Below are 17,488 nucleotides of genomic sequence, written 5' to 3'. Positions count from 1 at the left end.
CAATTGACCATAAAACTTGGTAAGCGTCTAAGTTGCACACACACACACACACACAAACATACATACGTCGTGTCAGTCACTTTTCAGCAGTGCATAACATGAAAAGTTGGACATGGACATTTCAGTTCAAGTACAAACAATCAAAGAAAGATTTCCTTGGCATTTTACGTCAACGGCAACGCTGACGTTTTCCGCTGTAAAACAACAAGCTCTGTGCGTGGCTTTAGCACGTTTTACATATCATGGTGTACGTGTATACACTATAATATATACGTATATATAATATTGAAATATACTTTATGGAATATAAACGCCACACTTGTCTTAGCAGCGCGACTTTAAATCAAACTAAGTTGGTCTTATGCGCACTTATTGACCAATGCAAGTATTGAATTGCTGGAAGCGAATTAACCAATGAACAGATTTCTAGAATCGTTACTTCGCTGACCTCACCATACAGTGATTTAAGCCGGAAGTAATTACGCGAGCGATTTCTATTCATCCTTCGAGCCAAGATCGCTTTCTCCCATTTCCGTCTAATTCTAGTCGATGACGTCATTACGGTAGTTAGGAAAGTTTTGTCGGGTTTGAATTTGTTCATAAAATGTACACAACAAGCACTGGATTAAATATTGACTCAAACATTGGCGAGTCAATATTTGTATCGTAGTTAGAGCCACCTTATGTCTTTATGACGTCATCTCTGTTCCTGCCGAAAAGTTTAAAGAAAGTTCTCTTCGCCTTGTACGTGTTGGGCGAGCCCTAGCGGTTTAAATGCAAGTTACAGATAATCTCTTGGTGTCGCAAAAGAATCATACCAACCGATGTCATCACAGCAGACTCTTTAAAATTTAAATATTTGACATGGATTTTACACACATATATTCGTGTGGTAAGGACCAATGCCTTATAATCCTGTTTGGAAACGTCATGCTGTCTTCTGATCAACGTAAAGTTGATCGCTTAAACGCGCAAAAAGTAAACTGGCAAAGCATTGTTGTGCTTAATGCGTAAAGCCTGGTAATGTGCTGTAACCATGACAACTTAACACGGGAATCGAACTCAGAATTTAAGTTTGACCGGATTTTATACATTTATAAACATTTGGCAAACTTTGTAATCGTCTCGCCAAGCATTCGGCCTCTTTGACCGGGCTTAATCTTGATGGATTACGACGTAATCATTACGTGAACATCAGGTTACGTGACGAAGCAGGGTCTTACATCCTTACGTGTCTTTTATTTTTTTGCCATTGCCTGCGGGAAGTGGAAAGCATCGTGCTGACTCGTTGTTGCAAAACATGACAAGAAATTTGCTCGCGAACAATCAACGAACTAGAAAAAAGCGACTAAATCCTGGGACTTAAAACATGCGAAATATTTCAGCTGTACAGTGGTGCTACAACGAACGAAGGTCAGCTTGTCACCGAACCCAGGTCCATGTTATCAGCCCAACGTCGCCAGGTGAAGCTGCTGTTACAAAAAACCTAGAAAAATGCAAGCTTATTCATCATTCCGATGTTCGGTCTGCCAAGTTTCCCCGAATTCAAGTTTTTCTTCGGTTTTGTTGCTTGCTGTGCACCACGTTTCGCGGGTGCAGCCATGCGTGAAATACGACTTATTTTGAGGTTGACTTCGGCTGACTTTAAAAACAGGAAAAAACCTTGTAGTTATAAACGTAGCTGATTTTTTTGCAAACCACTCTGGCTTTGCTTTATATATAGCCGGTAAGTTTCGCTTTCGAGCGAAGGTTAATTAAGGCATTAGATTAGATACACATGAACAGTACAGGAAACCTGTCGATGGTTTGGTTAAAGAATAGTTTTACCATACCTAGTCGTTAAACGATGCGTCGGCATTATGTGAACGTTGATTAATGCTGCACAGTAGCTATCGTTTGCCCAGTATGCTAGGTTTAGCGCAAGAAAGTCGACTCAGTCCAAGAAATCTAGAAAGATTTTGTTAACTAACCACTCTAACTAGTCTGCTTGTATGAGAGAAAAAAGAATTATGTGATATCAATATTAATCCTGGCACTTAACGTATTATGCAAAAAGTTGGTAAAATCTAAGAAAGTGTATTTTCAATTTCTGAATTTGCAGCTTCTCAAACTTCAAGAAAGTTGTTGATACGTAAAATATGTCCACCGAGGATTTAATCGATTTCTACCACTTTGAAGACTCGCAACACCAACGCTATGACAACTACCAGGTACCCAACTATCTTTGTCTTTGGAAGTCGGGTTTATCGTGACGTCATAATTAACAAATGTGACGTCAACAATAGACAAATCGTGACTTAATATTGAAAAGGTTCTTGTATTGACAGGTCAAGTTCAACCCCACCGTGGTGTTAACCTTGAAGCTGCTGAGGTGCAGAAAAGTGTCGGTCTCATTTTGGAGAGATAAATGTGAGTAATTACGTAGCGTTTCGTGACGTCATGTATGACGTAAATCATCACGACGATAACGGAACGTTACGAAATCTGTACAGTCGACAAGCCGGATCCCCAGTTCAAGATCAGCTGCCCGAGCATACCGGGGTCTAAGGAAGTGAACACGTTGAACATCAAGGAGAACACGCCGACTTGTGAGATCAACGAAACCTTCAAGTTCATAATCCCGGATGAGATGAAGGATGTTGACTCTCTACCTGTGGTGGTCGGTCATTTTTGTCTGTTCCATTTTACATAATTTAGTGTTTGTTTATGTAAGTTGAACTTTTGAGCTTTAGGAAATCCACAGTTGATAGCGTTCATATGATGCTATCATATCATATCATATGATGATATGATTGAGATGATAGCTGTTTTAGGATCTCTCCGAATATAATTTAATCAATGTTACATCTGATGATCTGTTCACCAGTGTTTCCAAACGAAATAAGCAAAATTTCTCAAAACATCAACAACATACCGATTGTCTATCTCCTACTTTTTATCACACATTGCTGGTTCATCCGAGCAACGCCTCTCCGCCCTCTTCTTACACCACCACAATTTTTTTCAATGAGCCGCGTTGTTAAGATTCCAACAAAACCAAACATTCGAACTAAATAAATTATAAAAGTAGACGTTACGGTCTGAGCGTTCGTACGTTTACAGTCGATTAAAGTTTTGGCAATGAACCATGTCAGTTCCAAGAACTGCGAGTATGTCAAAGCAAGTGAAAAGTAAGGCCTCCTATAACACGTTGTCATCCGTGAAACGTAAACTTGAAGCTACCCAATGAGTGATCATTTTCGTTTGAGTTCGCGCTCCTCTGTGCGGTTTAACATCGAGGAAGAAGAAGAATCTAATGGAGCGTGAGGGAAAACAATAGCTCTTCACACTTTGTGATGTCATTGATACTTTTCCTAGCATAGTAAGGATTGCAACTTAGATTTCCGGAAAATAAGTTGGTTGTGTGTTTATTTTCAGATCAAACTTTTCGATCGTGACGTATTCAGCGACGATTTTATTGGCAAGAAAACCATCGACGCCGCCAAAGAACTGCAACTGGGAGAGACCATTTTCAAAACAATCGACTTTGATTCGGTGAGAAGTTTGTTACTTTCGTTAATACCGCCACATACGTCAGAAAACCCAAATTGCGTCATATATGAGAAACAATGCTTTAATTTCAGCACGGAGAACTGGACGTGGAAGTGACCAAGACATTACGGTGAGCGATTAAGTAATTATTGCGTCATTGTGACGTCAAGTTTTTAACCCTTGTTACGTCAGTCGGTCTCCTGATTTCCGACATTCTCTTGGTCTGCATCCTGATGAGAAGAAGTTCCGAAAGAAACGTTTACCGGTTGTTTATGAAAGCTTGAAGAAGATTCTTGGTTCAGGGAAACTCCCAAAGTCGCTAAACGAGGTAAAAGTTGTTTTTCTTAAAATTTCAACCACACATTAAATTAGCATTGTTCGCTTTTAATGTTTTTTACTAAGCATTGAGTGCGTTGCGTTTTGTTCAGACCCCAGTCGTCTCCCTGGTGACATCTGGCGGTGGTTACAGAGCGGCGGTGGGCATGTGCGGGGCGATGGAAGCTCTCAACGATGCCGGCCTCATGGACATCTTCACCTACGCTGCTGGATTGTCTGGATCCGCCTGGTGGGTCGCAATAGACATCGTATTTTTAAAATTTTGAATGAAAACTAAATTTATCCATAAGGTTAATCGTCATTGAATTACAATAACATACTCGTTCAGTTTTAAATTGTTTTTGGAACTGAAACTGCTCTTTCGTTTTCTCCAATGGCTTCTTACAGTTTATGTTTCTTCAGCTACAGCAGAAAGTTAGCAGTTATTAGCAATTAGTCTTTAAAAGTATCAACTTTTAAACTTTTTTAGTGGTCGCTAACATCAAACCTCCCAAAAAACTGTAACTGTTAGCACTTTAGCATTTAACGAGCGCGAATTTTTGAGATTTTCTTAAGTGCAATACACTTAATACACTAATACTATACTTAATGTACTATACTATAAATACTTAAAATACTATATTATACTTATAGTACTACACTTAACGTTTGTCCGCTGCCAGGTACCTGATGAGCGCGTACGCGTTGAAAGGAATTCTCCCCGATTCTCAGCAGAAATTCCATCAAGGTCTCAGAGAAAAATTTGAAAATAGTCTGACCTGGGACATGGTCAACCCCATCACCTTTGCCAGCTACAAGTTAGACAATTTCTATTTGTGACGTAACCTACTTATTACGCAATAGTGGACCCTAATTGTAAACAAACCAACTTCCGACGTGAGAGTAGGAAGGTTGAAGAATGATGTCACAGAGTTTAATTTTGGCAGAAAATACTTGAAACAAACCAAGGACAGATACAAGCAGCCGCACAGTTTCGTTGATTACTTTCCAGGCTATCTCGTTGGCAAACACATGCTTGGAAAAAAGGTGAAACGTAATTAATATATGACATCACAGCTTTCTTAATGACGTCAATTGTGACGTGGAGGTAATCAGACTTCTATTCACACAGAACATGGATACCAAGATCACCGATCTGCAAGATTACGTCAAGGACGGGAAAGTCCCACTACCGATATTTGCATCCCTGCACGTCAAAAGCTCGGTCCGAGCATCAACGTTCCACGGTATGAAGCATCTGTTACGTAACAATGGCCTAAAGCAGGGCTTCTCCGGGAGCTACGATCAGTGAGTGGGCTAGCTAGCTTGCCTCCCTAGTGAGCTATAGTGTAGTAGTAGGAGAAGACGAGGCAAAGCAAGACACAAGTTTCTTATGTTTTTGTGCTTTCTGTGCAAAATTAGTGGCGCGAAGAATACTGCGCACGTATTAGTGAAGTAAAAAGTGTTTTGTAATCAACAATCTGTATTTTTTATTAATAAACAGAGGATTTTGAGGGTCACTGTAAGGGGGCAACGAACCGTAAAAGGTTGAGAACCAGGGGTTTAAGGTTTTGAACGTTTTCGTTTCTGTGCAGCGTACTTGGAGCAGACACCTTATGAAGTCGCTCTTCCAGAGTTTGCGATGGGCTTGGCTCCGGACACTGTGGGATCAACTTGGACTGGAGGATTTCTAGTGAACAAAAGACCTGAGTTGCCGCTCCACTTCAGCCAGGGGATGACTGGTTGTGCATTCTCCATCCTCCTGCAAACGTTCCTCAAGGACGGAAACGAGGACAGTGTCGAACTCAGCAAATTCATAGGCGAGGCTTTAGTTGGCGTTCTTGTGTGTGTGCGCGTTTGTGTGTGCGTGTACTGTGTGTGCGTTTGTGTGTGCGCGTTTCTATTTACAGTTTGATTATTTTTTTGTAGACTCTGAAAGAATCGACGGTAAGAAGGCGAAAGTAAACCGACTTGTCGAGGTGAGTTAAAAGCGGTTCATGCCGGTTATAACCAGTATTTACAACCAAAAAACGGTCGACGCAGAAGTTGAAGTAACCGCTTGAACTTGTACAATGTGCTTAAGGTCGAATCTGATGACTCGGACACAGAGGACGATGAAGATGAAGCCCCGAGTACGTAAGCGATTACTATTAGTAACATTTTATACTAACAGTCATTTTACTGTTTTCATACTTTAAGCTGAACGCTTGACACATTTTATGACACTGTAGTAAGTTTTTATTGAAATTTACAACTTTCTATGAGCTATGTGTCATGATTTTTTGTGATAATATAAACTTTGAAATTATTCATATCATTTCAGCTTATGTAATGACAAAGACGCCCACGAAGACCAAAGACTCAAAAACCCACCAAGCGCTGGTTAATTCACTGAGGTCCTTCCGCCAGCTGGCACACTTGCGGTTTTAGAAGTGGCAAAAATTTCGTTTTTAACTTTCTAATTTTTTAATTTTCAGTGGAATTAGTTTCTTTACCAACCGGAACGCTCTCATCGGTCGATCTGCCAAGATAATCAACTTTGCCTTCGGTCTAAACTCAATCGAGAGATATCTTCTCAACCCTTTCGGTGATGACGACATGCACTGCTGTGGTGAGATGATACAACATGAATAATTGAATTGGACACAAATGTTGTCGATTGTTGAATAAAAAAATTTGCAACAGGTGGAAAGCAGGAACTGATTGAAAAAGTTGGAGTTCAAAAGGCGACGATGTCGATGTCGACGAAGAAGAACACTTTATCCTTTGTTGACGCAGGTGACTTTATTACTTATTAGGTTTTTCCTTTGTAATTGTGTGTGTTGTGGTTTTCCTTTCTTAACCAAAGCTGTGTTCAATGCCTGTCATGTGTGCACGCGCGCGTGCTTTTATGTGCTAATGCGGTGCGATTGTGTGTGCAGGCATCCTGTTCAACACTCCCACCAGCGTGGTGCTGCGTCCTCAGCGGTGTCCAGATCTCATGATTGTCATGGACTTCACTGCTTACGAATCTGATGACGCGTTTGACTACTCGGTGACTCTTCGAATAACCGCTTTGGCAAAGTAATGTTGACTTTAGCTTGTCAAAATCGACTTGACTCATTTTGACTTTTGATTGACCCAGACCGTCATGTCGGCAGCTGCTCACGCATGGAGAGCAGGGCTTCATTTTCCTCAAATGGACTTTGAGAAGATAACAAATCTTCCTCCGAAAGAATTCCTCATCTTCCCAAGTGATGACGATGACTGTCCGACCATTCTCTGGTTCACACTCTGCAACAAAACATTCAAGAATCTCAAGGATTACACTCCTAGGTCGAAAGAGAGACCGAAAGGTGAGTCAATTGTTTCTGGTTTCTTTCGACTGTTCGTGACTTCTCATTTTTTGTGATTTTTCCCACTTTTCGTGACACGTTCCATTTTCTGTGACTCCTACACATTTTCTTGTCTTATTCCACTTTTCATGACCTTTTAAATTCAGCACCTCGCAGTATCTTGTCGTCTGGCTGAGGTAGTTTTATTACCTGCAGCAATATACAGCAAATATTATCAGCTTTTTACGGCAATATCATTTTTACTCCCAGCCTAGTGCGTGCAATGGATGTTTCTTTAAACCAACCCCAACCCGACCCAACCTTATCACTTAATACAGCGCGGCTTCTCGCTCCAACGCAATCAAAGAGGCTCATGCACCAGCACGACTTGCTTTAAACTCACTTCGAACACGACAAGATTTTGCCACAGCGATTAACTTGGTGTTTTTAGACGGAAGCAAGTTCAATGACTTTCCTGTGCTCAATGAGGGGTCGGCCTACAGCACCTTCACCTTCCAGTACGACAAACTTGACTTTGACCGACTTCGTGAGCTGATGTACTTCAACGTGACCAGTCATATCGAGGTAAGCTGTATCACGAAGTCATTTCACGAACCCACCTCACGATTACAGACACGACTGAGAGCTGATTGTCCCGTTTTTGACCGCATAAGAGAGAGTGGTTACAATCCTATGAAAATGTCGCGACAAAATACATTGATTTTTTTGTATTTTTGGCGAAATTTCAATGAAATGTTTCTTTTTTTAATTCTCAGGAAATCAAAAAAGCAATTGAAGAAGCGGTCGTGAGAAGAAGGCGCCGTCTGGGAAAAGCTGCCAAGAATAAATATTAAAATCGTTGGTTCTTTCACGAAACCTTTAATGTGTTTTAGTGAATATTTTTATAGATTCGCCAAAAAATATGTTATATATTTTTTGTATAAAGTATTCCACGTAAAGCAAATATTGTTTAATACAATGCCCAATGGACGACAATTCTAACCAACCAATTCTATCGTAATATTGAATGTAGAACTTTACTAACGGCTACTGTTTTGTATGTACGGGTTTAAACTGTATAAAATTAAGAATAAAACAAAAATTGTATTTCTCGACAACCGAAGTTTTGGAAAATCATCTTTCATCGAGTTGATGGAAGAAAGTGTTGTTCAACGAAGACTGCTTTGCTTTAACATTGAAAACGTGAAAAGTTTAAAGATTAATTTTCCAACATGGAAAACTAAAAGTTGCTGCCTTAAATCTTTGTATGTTTGGGTTTTGCTTGACAAAAACTTCCGGGACTGCTGGATATTCGTGCGACACTGACTTATACTGGGCTTTGATGTCAAAATGAATAATTGCGTTTAATGGCTAATGATGATGAGGGGACGTGACGTTCGTGAATTACTTCTGTGACGTCGTGACATCAGACATCGAGAATAGTTTAATGAGAACGATGATGATGATGACGACATATTGTGGCATTGCTTTCTCACAAGAGCTTTCTCTTTAAAGCCCCGAGTGGAAAGTATTTACAATATTTTACGATAAAATATCAAGATCAGATGCGTTGCTATTATCAGCATAGGCACATTATTATCATTGTACCTGATATCAGTAGCCTATACGCATAGGATTTGTAGCCATTTAGCCATCTTGCAGATTGAGTCAGTAAAATTCCATTTCTTTGTACTAAGTTTTGATGAGCATATTTGATTAGCCGTGTAAGACAAAAATTTTAGTCGATGCTTATTGATGCAACAACGTAAGCAGCTACGACGAAATTTAACGCGTGATGGACTAATGGCTTCTAAACATCCGTTTATGACGTCCTGATGATCACGATATGTCGAAAGTGTAAACGAAACGATTGTACATGCGCAGTTAGATAATTGATAAAGTGTTTACTCGATAGCTGGCATAAAAGCATCTTGAGAGGTTATTTGGATGTTTAATAGCAACTGTAAAAGTGGAAAATTTAATAATTTAATAATTTAATTTAAAAAAACTTAGGTTCTCAAAATTGTCGTTTTTTAAGATGTATGTAATGTAGGCCTATATAGTAAATGGGTTAAAGGCAAAATAACAGAATATTGCGGATCCAGTTTGAAAAACACTTAGAACGCAAAAGTTACCATCAGTGTAAAGTGAATGAGTATAAATTACATTCTATTTGTTTTGATCAGACGTATTTTTGAGCTGCTGGCCAAACCTTATCTAAATTTTAAGAGTATTTTTCACTCAACATGGATTTGGAGGAATTTGAAAAAGCTGAGAATGATTATCAAAAAGTTTTTGATGATTTTAAGGTGAAAACTGCATGGATGAAAAGATTTCGAACTTGAATAAAGTACTTCTAAGCATGTAAACAGTTATAATGAAAAAAACTTGATGGATTATTTCGACGTATAGCTTATAAATGAGATATCGTCATCAAATTGTTCTGTTAATTGTTGTCAGTTAATATCTCAGACGTTGAAATGTTTTCAAATCGTTTAAATTCAAAGAAAATTCGAATCGATATTTTTAACGAACTTTTGGTTTCCAACTTTCGTTAAAATTAAATTTTTTCTTTCTTTAGCTTGACTTCAACCCGACAATCGTGGTGACTGTGACTCTTCTAAGATGCAGAGACGTGTCAGTGTCCTATTTATATGACATGTGTAAGCGCCATTTAGTCTCTATTACGTAACAAGACAAGAGACGTCTATAAAATTCACACCATGTTGTACCAACCATAGTTTAAAGAAATCCCTCCAAATAAACATAAATGATTGACAATACGATAAAAATTCATTGTCCCTGTTGCTGTCTCCTTTCACCGAAAGCATAACTTTCATTCACAGTTGACACTCCCGACCCCCAGTTCAGGGTGAGGTGTCCCAGCATTCCCAAGTCCAAGACATTTGTCACTGTTGGTCTTAAGGACGACACACCTACGTCAGAGATCAACGAAACCTTCAAGTTTGTCATCCCTGATGAGATGAAGGATGTTGAATCTCTACCTGTAGTGGTTGGTGTTGTTCTGGTTTATTTTGTAGTAATGCAGACTTGATGTAATATCGTTATTGTGTGATTTGGCTTCTTAAATAACTTTATGAAATTCTGCTGGTTGCTTGCTACTTATTCCTCAGCGAGCAAATTCAACACTGCGTTGACGCAAACCGACGCAGTAAGAGATTAAGTCGTAAATGCGCATTCGACAGAAAACGATTGGTTTGACGCAACGTTTGCTTTGATGTATAACGTTTAAGCTTTCATGGATTATTTTGATGTCATTGATGTTTAGAACATGTCATCTGACGTCACGGTTCCTTTACAAACGAAAATTCGAAGAACAATTTTCAAACACGCAAAACTTTATTTCCCGATTTAACGAATCTCGTCTTAACGTTCATGCGTCACGAATAAATACTAACTTTGCATTACCTAGTTCGGTTTTCACGTTTTCAAAATCCATTGATTCAAAGATTTCATTATACGATCGTGACGTCATATCTGATGACCTCATTGGGAGCAAGAAAGTCGACGTGGTCAAGGAATTGAAATTGGGCGAGAAGATCACGAAAACGATTGATTACGACGGAGTGAGTTTACATTTTTACCCTCAAGAACGTATCCTTTACTTTCTCTGAGAATCTTTCTCTCGCTTCCATGCTTAACCTTTTTCTTCTTCTACACAGCATGGAGAGCTTGATGTTGAAATCAGCAAAGAGCTTCGGTAAAAAATTTCCTATTTCCGACCAAGTACAGCGACTTGAGTTGACAAAATTAATTTTTAGACGCAACCCAGACTTCCGGCATTCTCTCGGACTGCATCCAGACGAGAAGTTGTACCGAAAAGCACGGATTCCAATTGTATACGAAAGTATAAGAAAGATTCTTGGATCTGAAAAAGCCTCGAAGTCACTGAAAGAGGTAAAGTAATAAATAATAATTACTGGATCTCGATCGGCGTCGTTTTAAAAAAATTTTGCTGTTTCAATAGAATCAGATTAACGGCAGATTAGCAGGCTTGTCCATGGGACATTTTTTTCTGTCCCATCCCATCCTATCCCATAGCAATTCATGCCTGTCCCATCCCATCCCATCCCATGGGATTCCCATCAAAATACAATTCAATAAATGTTATTAAATTTATGGAAATTTAAGTCTAATGTCTATTAGAATTGACTACATGTACAAAGAGAGATACAAAACGACAAAATTTATTGACTTTGTTAACTTTAAAGTTCAGAAAAGTTGTCTATCTATGACAATTTATTGTCAAATTATTAATTATGGGATGGGATGGGACAGGCATGTCTATCAATTCATGCCTGTCCCATCCCATCCCATCCCATGGGACATTTCCCATGGGATTCCCGTGGGAATCCCATTCCCATGGACAAGCCTGCAGATTAGTCACTCCAGCCAGTCATAGTTTAGTTAAGTTTTACTTTTGTTGGTCCCAAAGACAATTTTAAAGCTTAATTTCGCTCAATTGATAAATAACAGTTGATTAGGGAGACACGAAAAATTCCGCGACACATCTCAGCAGTTTAGACGTTAATAGAGTAAGACAAAGATTAGTGATAACATCAACTATAGCAAACTAAACTAATACAAAGAAAACAATATACAAAATATTTGCAACAAAACTTCTGTGACTTCACTTTTTGACATTTTAAATATCAATGACAATGTTCAGACCCCAGTCATCTCCCTGGTGACATCTGGCGGTGGTTACAGAGCGGCGGTGGGCATGTGCGGGGCGATGGAAGCTCTCAACGATGCCGGCCTCATGGACATTTTCACCTATGCTGCTGGATTGTCTGGATCTGCTTGGTGGGTCGCAATAGACATCGTATTTTTACTGTAAATTTTTTGTAAATGAAATGTTTGTTTTGGTTTGGTTAAAGTTTTAAAATAGAAAGGTCTGCTTAGGTACTGGCTGAGCGCTTATGCCTTGCAAGGAATATTGCCTCCAGGGCAACGAAAGTTCCACGACGGTTTGAAGAAAAAGTTTGGTGAAGATCTGGTCTTAGACTTCATCAACCCATTCACCATAGCAAATTACCAGTAAACCACATGCAAAAAATTATTGAAGACACACCCATAAGCATGAAAAGTTCTGCATAAATTGTTTTTTTTTTATGTCATAGGAGCTATATTGCCGAAACAAAGGAAAAGAGCAAGCAGCCTCACTCGTTCGTCGACTACTTTCCAGGTTATCTCGTGGGAAAACATACGCTCGGTGAAGAGGTTGGTGCTTCCCCTTACACAATCTTTAAAAATTTCCGGTGTTACTTGATGTCTATGTTTAAACAGAACATGCATTTGACTTTGAGCCATCTCAAAACTTATGTTAGTGACGGGAAAGTCCCTTATCCGATTATTGCGTCACTTCACGCCAAGAGTTCTGTGAGCGTGTCCAAGTTTCACGGTTAGCCTTCAACTTACTTTGGACGCGTAAAAACCCGGTTTGGTGATCAATATTATTCTATTAAGCTTATTATGAGGAGACTCCGTTTGAGGTGTCTCTTCCGGAGTACGGTATCGGGTTACCTCCAGACACAGTGGGATCTACTTGGACAGGAGGATTCCTGGTGGACAAATTGCGAGAGCTGCCTCTTCATTTCAGCCATGGGATGACCGGATGTGCGTTTTCCATTCTCCTACAGAAATTTATCAAGAAAGGAAGTGAAAGATCTGCGGATCTGAGCGATTACATTGGTAGGATATTTTCATTTTGTTCTTTGCTCTTTTGAAGTTGTTGCTCCTTGATCAGTTCTCAGTTAACTTTAAATTTATATTGAAGGAAATCACTTCTCTTTAATTTGCAATTTTTTTAACTCAGACGCTGAACGAGTGAGGGGAAAGCAAAGAGGAGATCGCATCATTGAAGTATGACGTAATAAACAATTTCAATCAAGGACTTATAATATTTTTCCCCCAAATATGCTATGAAACTCCTAAATTTCATCATAGGTGGAATCAGACGACGAAGAAGACACAGACGATGAAGATGAAGATGAAATGGAATCATCTACCGCAGGTGGGCGTTACAGAGCTAATTCTATTAAGCAACTAATTTACATAAATTTCCTTAAAATTCTTTCACTTCTTTTGATTTAATTTTTTTCAATCGTACCTATCCTTTCTTTTCTGTGATTTTGATAATTATTATCGGCGTTGAATCTTCCCTTAACCAACTTTTTACAGGATTTGTTTTATTGACAATGGCAATGCTGATCGGCCGAAAATCATCTTTATATTTCTTACACAGTAACTTAAATTTGCGATTTTTTCCAAGTCTTGTCCAATAATAACCTGTACAATATATTTTTGTGATGACGCAGAAAGTTTTTCTGATAATTCTGAGTCCGCGCCTCCCAGCGAACCTGGATTCCTGCAGAAAGCAGTAACCAACTTAAGGTAAGTTTCAGAATTGGTACAATTCCTTTGACTAGAGCTAATTGCTGTCTTCTTTCTGTGGATTCTCTTCTATAGCTTCTTCACCGACCGCAACGCCTTCGTCGGACGAACCGCGAGATTAAACAACTTTGCTCAAGGCTTCAGCACCTTGAAGAGATACTTGATGAATCCCTTTGATCACGGAGATGCTCATAATGGCGAGTATAGACCCTGATTAACTTCACAAGTTCACTGAACATCCAACATCTTCATGATCATCTTTCTTATGCAGCTCAAGAGCAGGAGTTGCTGGATGCTCTCGGAGTTTTGAAAATGCAGAAGCAGATGAGCACGAAAAAAGACACCATCTCTTTCATTGATGCAGGTTTGGATCATGTTTTGAAATTATCTTTAAAGAATCTTTATATGGTGAGCAGGATAACTTCATTCAACTCCAGGCAATTACTTCAACTTTGTCCTTTATTCACGTTCCTAGTATTGGACAACTTAGTTAAATTCTTGTAACCCATCAAAATCATTTTTCTAGGCCTCCTTTTCAATGTGCCAACAAGCGTGGCGTTGAGGCCACAAAGAGGATGTGACCTGGTCATTGTCATGGATTTCACAGGAAACGAATCGGATGACAAGTTTAGCTACTCGGTACGTATTACAACCAACGAAGCAAATCCATCCTGTGTATTCCTATCTTTTTCTTCCATGATTCTTTATGGATTTATTACCTTACTCACAAATTTACTCAAGAAATTTCTTTCATTTTCCTGAAATCAAATCCAAAACTAGTATTTATTAGATTGCATTATTATGATTTTTATCTGAGCCTATATTCGTTTGCATACAGTACATATAACATTTAGGATACAAGAGTCATAAAAACATAATAAAATGATTTTGTTCTGCTTCTTCTTGTTTTAGTCTATTCTTCATGGAGCTGCTCATGCTTGGAGATCGGGGCTTCGTTGGCCTCCGGTTAACTTTGAAAAGATAACAAATCTTCCTCCGAAGGAATTCCTCATTTTCCCAAGTGATGACGATGACTGTCCGACCATCCTCTGGTTCACACTCTGTAACAAAACATTCAAGAATCTCAAGGATTACACTCCCAGGTCGAAGGAGAGACCGAAAGGTGAATCATTTGTTTCTGGTTTCTCTCAGCTGTTCGTGACTTCTCATTTTTTGTGACTTTTCCCACTTTTCGTGACACGTTCCACTTTCTGTGACTCCTACACTTTTTCTTGTCTTATTCCACTTTTCATGTTAACTTATCGCTTCTTAGTTAATTTCCTGTTTAGCTGAGCTTCTTTGTAGCACGTTGAAGCTTCTGGAGTTACAATTTTGTGAGTTAAACAATTATGAATAACGATTATTAAAATTACTTTCTGCTTCATCTGTTTTTCGATGTGACATCACAATCCTCTTTTCAGATGACGGAAAGTTCAACGACTTTCCAGTTTTTGTCGACGGCTCTCCTTACAGCACCTTCAACTTCCAATACAGCGGCCTCGAATTCGATCGGTTGCGCGAGCTCATGTATTACAACGTCACGAGTCATATCGACGTAAGCATTGACGGATATGTGACGTAATTATAAAGTTGATATACTCTTGATGACCTTAGAAAAGTTTTGACTAAAATACTTGAAGCATACGACGATATGTGATTATACCGCAGGAGATCAAGGCTGCCTTAGAGGAGGCTGTCTTAAGGAAAGCTCGGAGGTTGGCGAAGCGATTGTAGAGAAACCAATCTCTTGAAGTCAATCAACTGAATTGTTCTCGACTGGCAAAGGCAGCGTATCTGTATATGTGTATAACTTTATGAAATGATCAACGATGCGTCATTTCAACGTTTTGTGTCGTTTTAACTCTCCGTTTTTTCGCTTATTCAAATCTTCAGCAATAATTGAAGAATCCAACGCCTTGTACTAAGCTATGCAACGTAAGGATTTTTGTTAATCATGTTTTAATAATGGCTCCAACCAGCTATGGCTCCAACTGAATGGACTGGAATTACTTCTAATTTTTCTAAAGTGTCGATTGGCATGCAATCTTCGTAATACAGTAATTAACGTGTAATAATTACAGGCGCTAAATTAAAACATTTTCAAAGATACCACCGCAGAGCCAACATTTGAAAAAAACGCAAAGAATTTGATTTCCCAGCAGCGCGTATCAGAGGTTCAAATCACGTGAGAGTTACATAACTTTCAAAAAGATTCCTACCAATCTAGATTTTCTTGGTGAACCTGAAGAAGCAAGCTTATGTCTGCGAAAAGCGCGTGTAGAAGAATCAAAAATAAAGTCAACTTCAGTGCCTACTGACATCGTATTATATATTTCACTACATACTGGGTTAACACGATTCAGCCGCCACAAAAAGATTCCGTCACGCAAAATCGATGTCAACAATACGAAGGTCAAAGATATTCATCAAACACCAGCTGAAGACCAAAGTTTCAAACTACGATATTGGCAACCATCATTACGTTTGCACGGTCCGATTTTTTACCAAGCAACCATTGCGCGCGAAACTTGAGAATGTCGAAATTTCACTTGAAATGTGTCGAATATAAAATTTAAGAAAAATTTCAGAAGTCAAAGTATTTCAAAGTGACGCCGCTTCAAACCCACAAAAAAAAGAATTCGAAATAACTCACCAGGAAATGATCAAATGAAGAAGTCCATCAGACAAGAAACTTTAACAACTTATTTGTTTCGTGTTAAACAGCAGTTTATCTAGGTCTTTACAAAGCCGGTATTTGACCAGAAATGAAACCAATCAATGTGTTGTCTTTTGTAAAAACACTGAAGTATCTCCGTTTTTGCTTTATTATTTTTGCTTTTTGAATAGTTCAAGAACGTTTTTGCTGACAAAAAGTTTTTTTTATCGTGAAATCGACAACATCGTCGCTCACCCATTCATATACTATAGATACGACTTTTTTTTCCTCCAGGTTCTTCGACTTTTGGCTTAAGAGCAAAGCTACTGGACCAGCTCGCTTATCAAGGAGAACAAAACAATTTGATTGGGATATCGCGTATTGACTTGCGTTTGTGTCAAACAATTATCGATCAAAATAATTGCAATCTACTTTGAATACATTATTGACGTATTGTTGACAACTTTGGCTACGACACGATGACATCACGGCGAAATTTACAGGATGCCCACGAAAAAACGTGAAAAGTTTATGAGAACACGTCGAGCTACCAAAGGTTTCCGTGAATATGTTCAACCAACAGACACCCAATCGACTAGTGGCGGATTTTGTGTGTCGCCTAGACTGGCCGGTACTTTTTCCTTAAAATAACAACCCGACCACTAGACCGATTCTGTTCAATTTAGTGTCAAAGCCCAGCGCTTATGAAAATCAGAATCGATGTTAATCAGCAACAAAAGATCATTGTTGACTCAATATCGCCACTTCGTCACTACAAACCTTCCGCCACTGACGTACGGAAAAAACGTGGAGGACAGGTACGGATCATATTCTACGCTCAAATGACGACGTGACTTCACAATCGTGCGAACAATCGCTTCCCTAAAGATAAAATTAATAAGCACTTGATTCTAGAAACGAGGGAAACGTCGCTTCTGCCTTAAGAACGAGTAATGACTCTAATGAGGCTAAGTGCACCTAAAACACCAGGCAGACTACAACGCTCTCAAATACAGTGGAGTACTTCAACTAGTCACAAACATAAGTGAAACGTGGCATCGCTATTCAATATCAGTAATATCGTAAATAACCTTTTGTACTTAATCCCATACAAACTGATGTATGTTGTGGGCAATATATTTATGCATTGCGTACTTTATATAACACGTACGCGAGGGTGTATGACCAGCGTGAACACAAAACCTTAAAATAACAACCAGAAACTATTCAAAAGCAAATATAACGTATTAAATAC

At 39.0% G+C, this 17,488-nt stretch overlaps 2 protein-coding genes across 2 annotated transcripts; both read left to right on the top strand.

The window, feature by feature from the left end:
* Window positions 1-1,394: 1,394 nt before the first annotated feature.
* Window positions 1,395-8,283, top strand: LOC143452001 (cytosolic phospholipase A2-like). The gene is made up of 20 exons (XM_076952801.1): window positions 1,395-2,210; window positions 2,328-2,409; window positions 2,493-2,659; window positions 3,418-3,534; window positions 3,624-3,661; window positions 3,724-3,859; window positions 3,960-4,096; window positions 4,530-4,664; window positions 4,794-4,893; window positions 4,979-5,093; window positions 5,442-5,666; window positions 5,776-5,825; window positions 5,930-5,978; window positions 6,170-6,242; window positions 6,324-6,457; window positions 6,532-6,624; window positions 6,768-6,880; window positions 6,971-7,181; window positions 7,612-7,745; window positions 7,937-8,283. Exons 1-20 carry the CDS (start codon window positions 2,139-2,141, stop codon window positions 8,012-8,014), a joined length of 2,259 nt encoding a protein of 752 aa, XP_076808916.1. The 5' UTR covers window positions 1,395-2,138; the 3' UTR covers window positions 8,015-8,283.
* Window positions 8,284-9,341: 1,058 nt separating this feature from the next.
* Window positions 9,342-15,646, top strand: LOC143452480 (cytosolic phospholipase A2-like). Its single transcript, XM_076953477.1, has 20 exons — window positions 9,342-9,469; window positions 9,742-9,823; window positions 10,007-10,173; window positions 10,631-10,747; window positions 10,844-10,881; window positions 10,943-11,078; window positions 11,851-11,987; window positions 12,087-12,221; window positions 12,305-12,404; window positions 12,471-12,585; window positions 12,651-12,875; window positions 13,000-13,046; window positions 13,131-13,197; window positions 13,502-13,577; window positions 13,653-13,774; window positions 13,849-13,941; window positions 14,104-14,216; window positions 14,490-14,700; window positions 14,999-15,132; window positions 15,246-15,646. The coding sequence occupies exons 1-20, from the start codon at window positions 9,407-9,409 to the stop codon at window positions 15,309-15,311; spliced, it is 2,244 nt and encodes a 747-aa protein (XP_076809592.1). The 5' UTR covers window positions 9,342-9,406; the 3' UTR covers window positions 15,312-15,646.
* The last annotated feature ends 1,842 nt before the right edge of the window (window positions 15,647-17,488 follow it).

This window comes from Clavelina lepadiformis, chromosome 4 (assembly GCF_947623445.1).
Source record: "Clavelina lepadiformis chromosome 4, kaClaLepa1.1, whole genome shotgun sequence".
Lineage (NCBI taxonomy): Eukaryota > Metazoa > Chordata > Ascidiacea > Aplousobranchia > Clavelinidae > Clavelina > Clavelina lepadiformis.
Note: the sequence above shows the minus strand (reverse complement) of the source record. Positions and strands in the feature narration are given on the sequence as shown.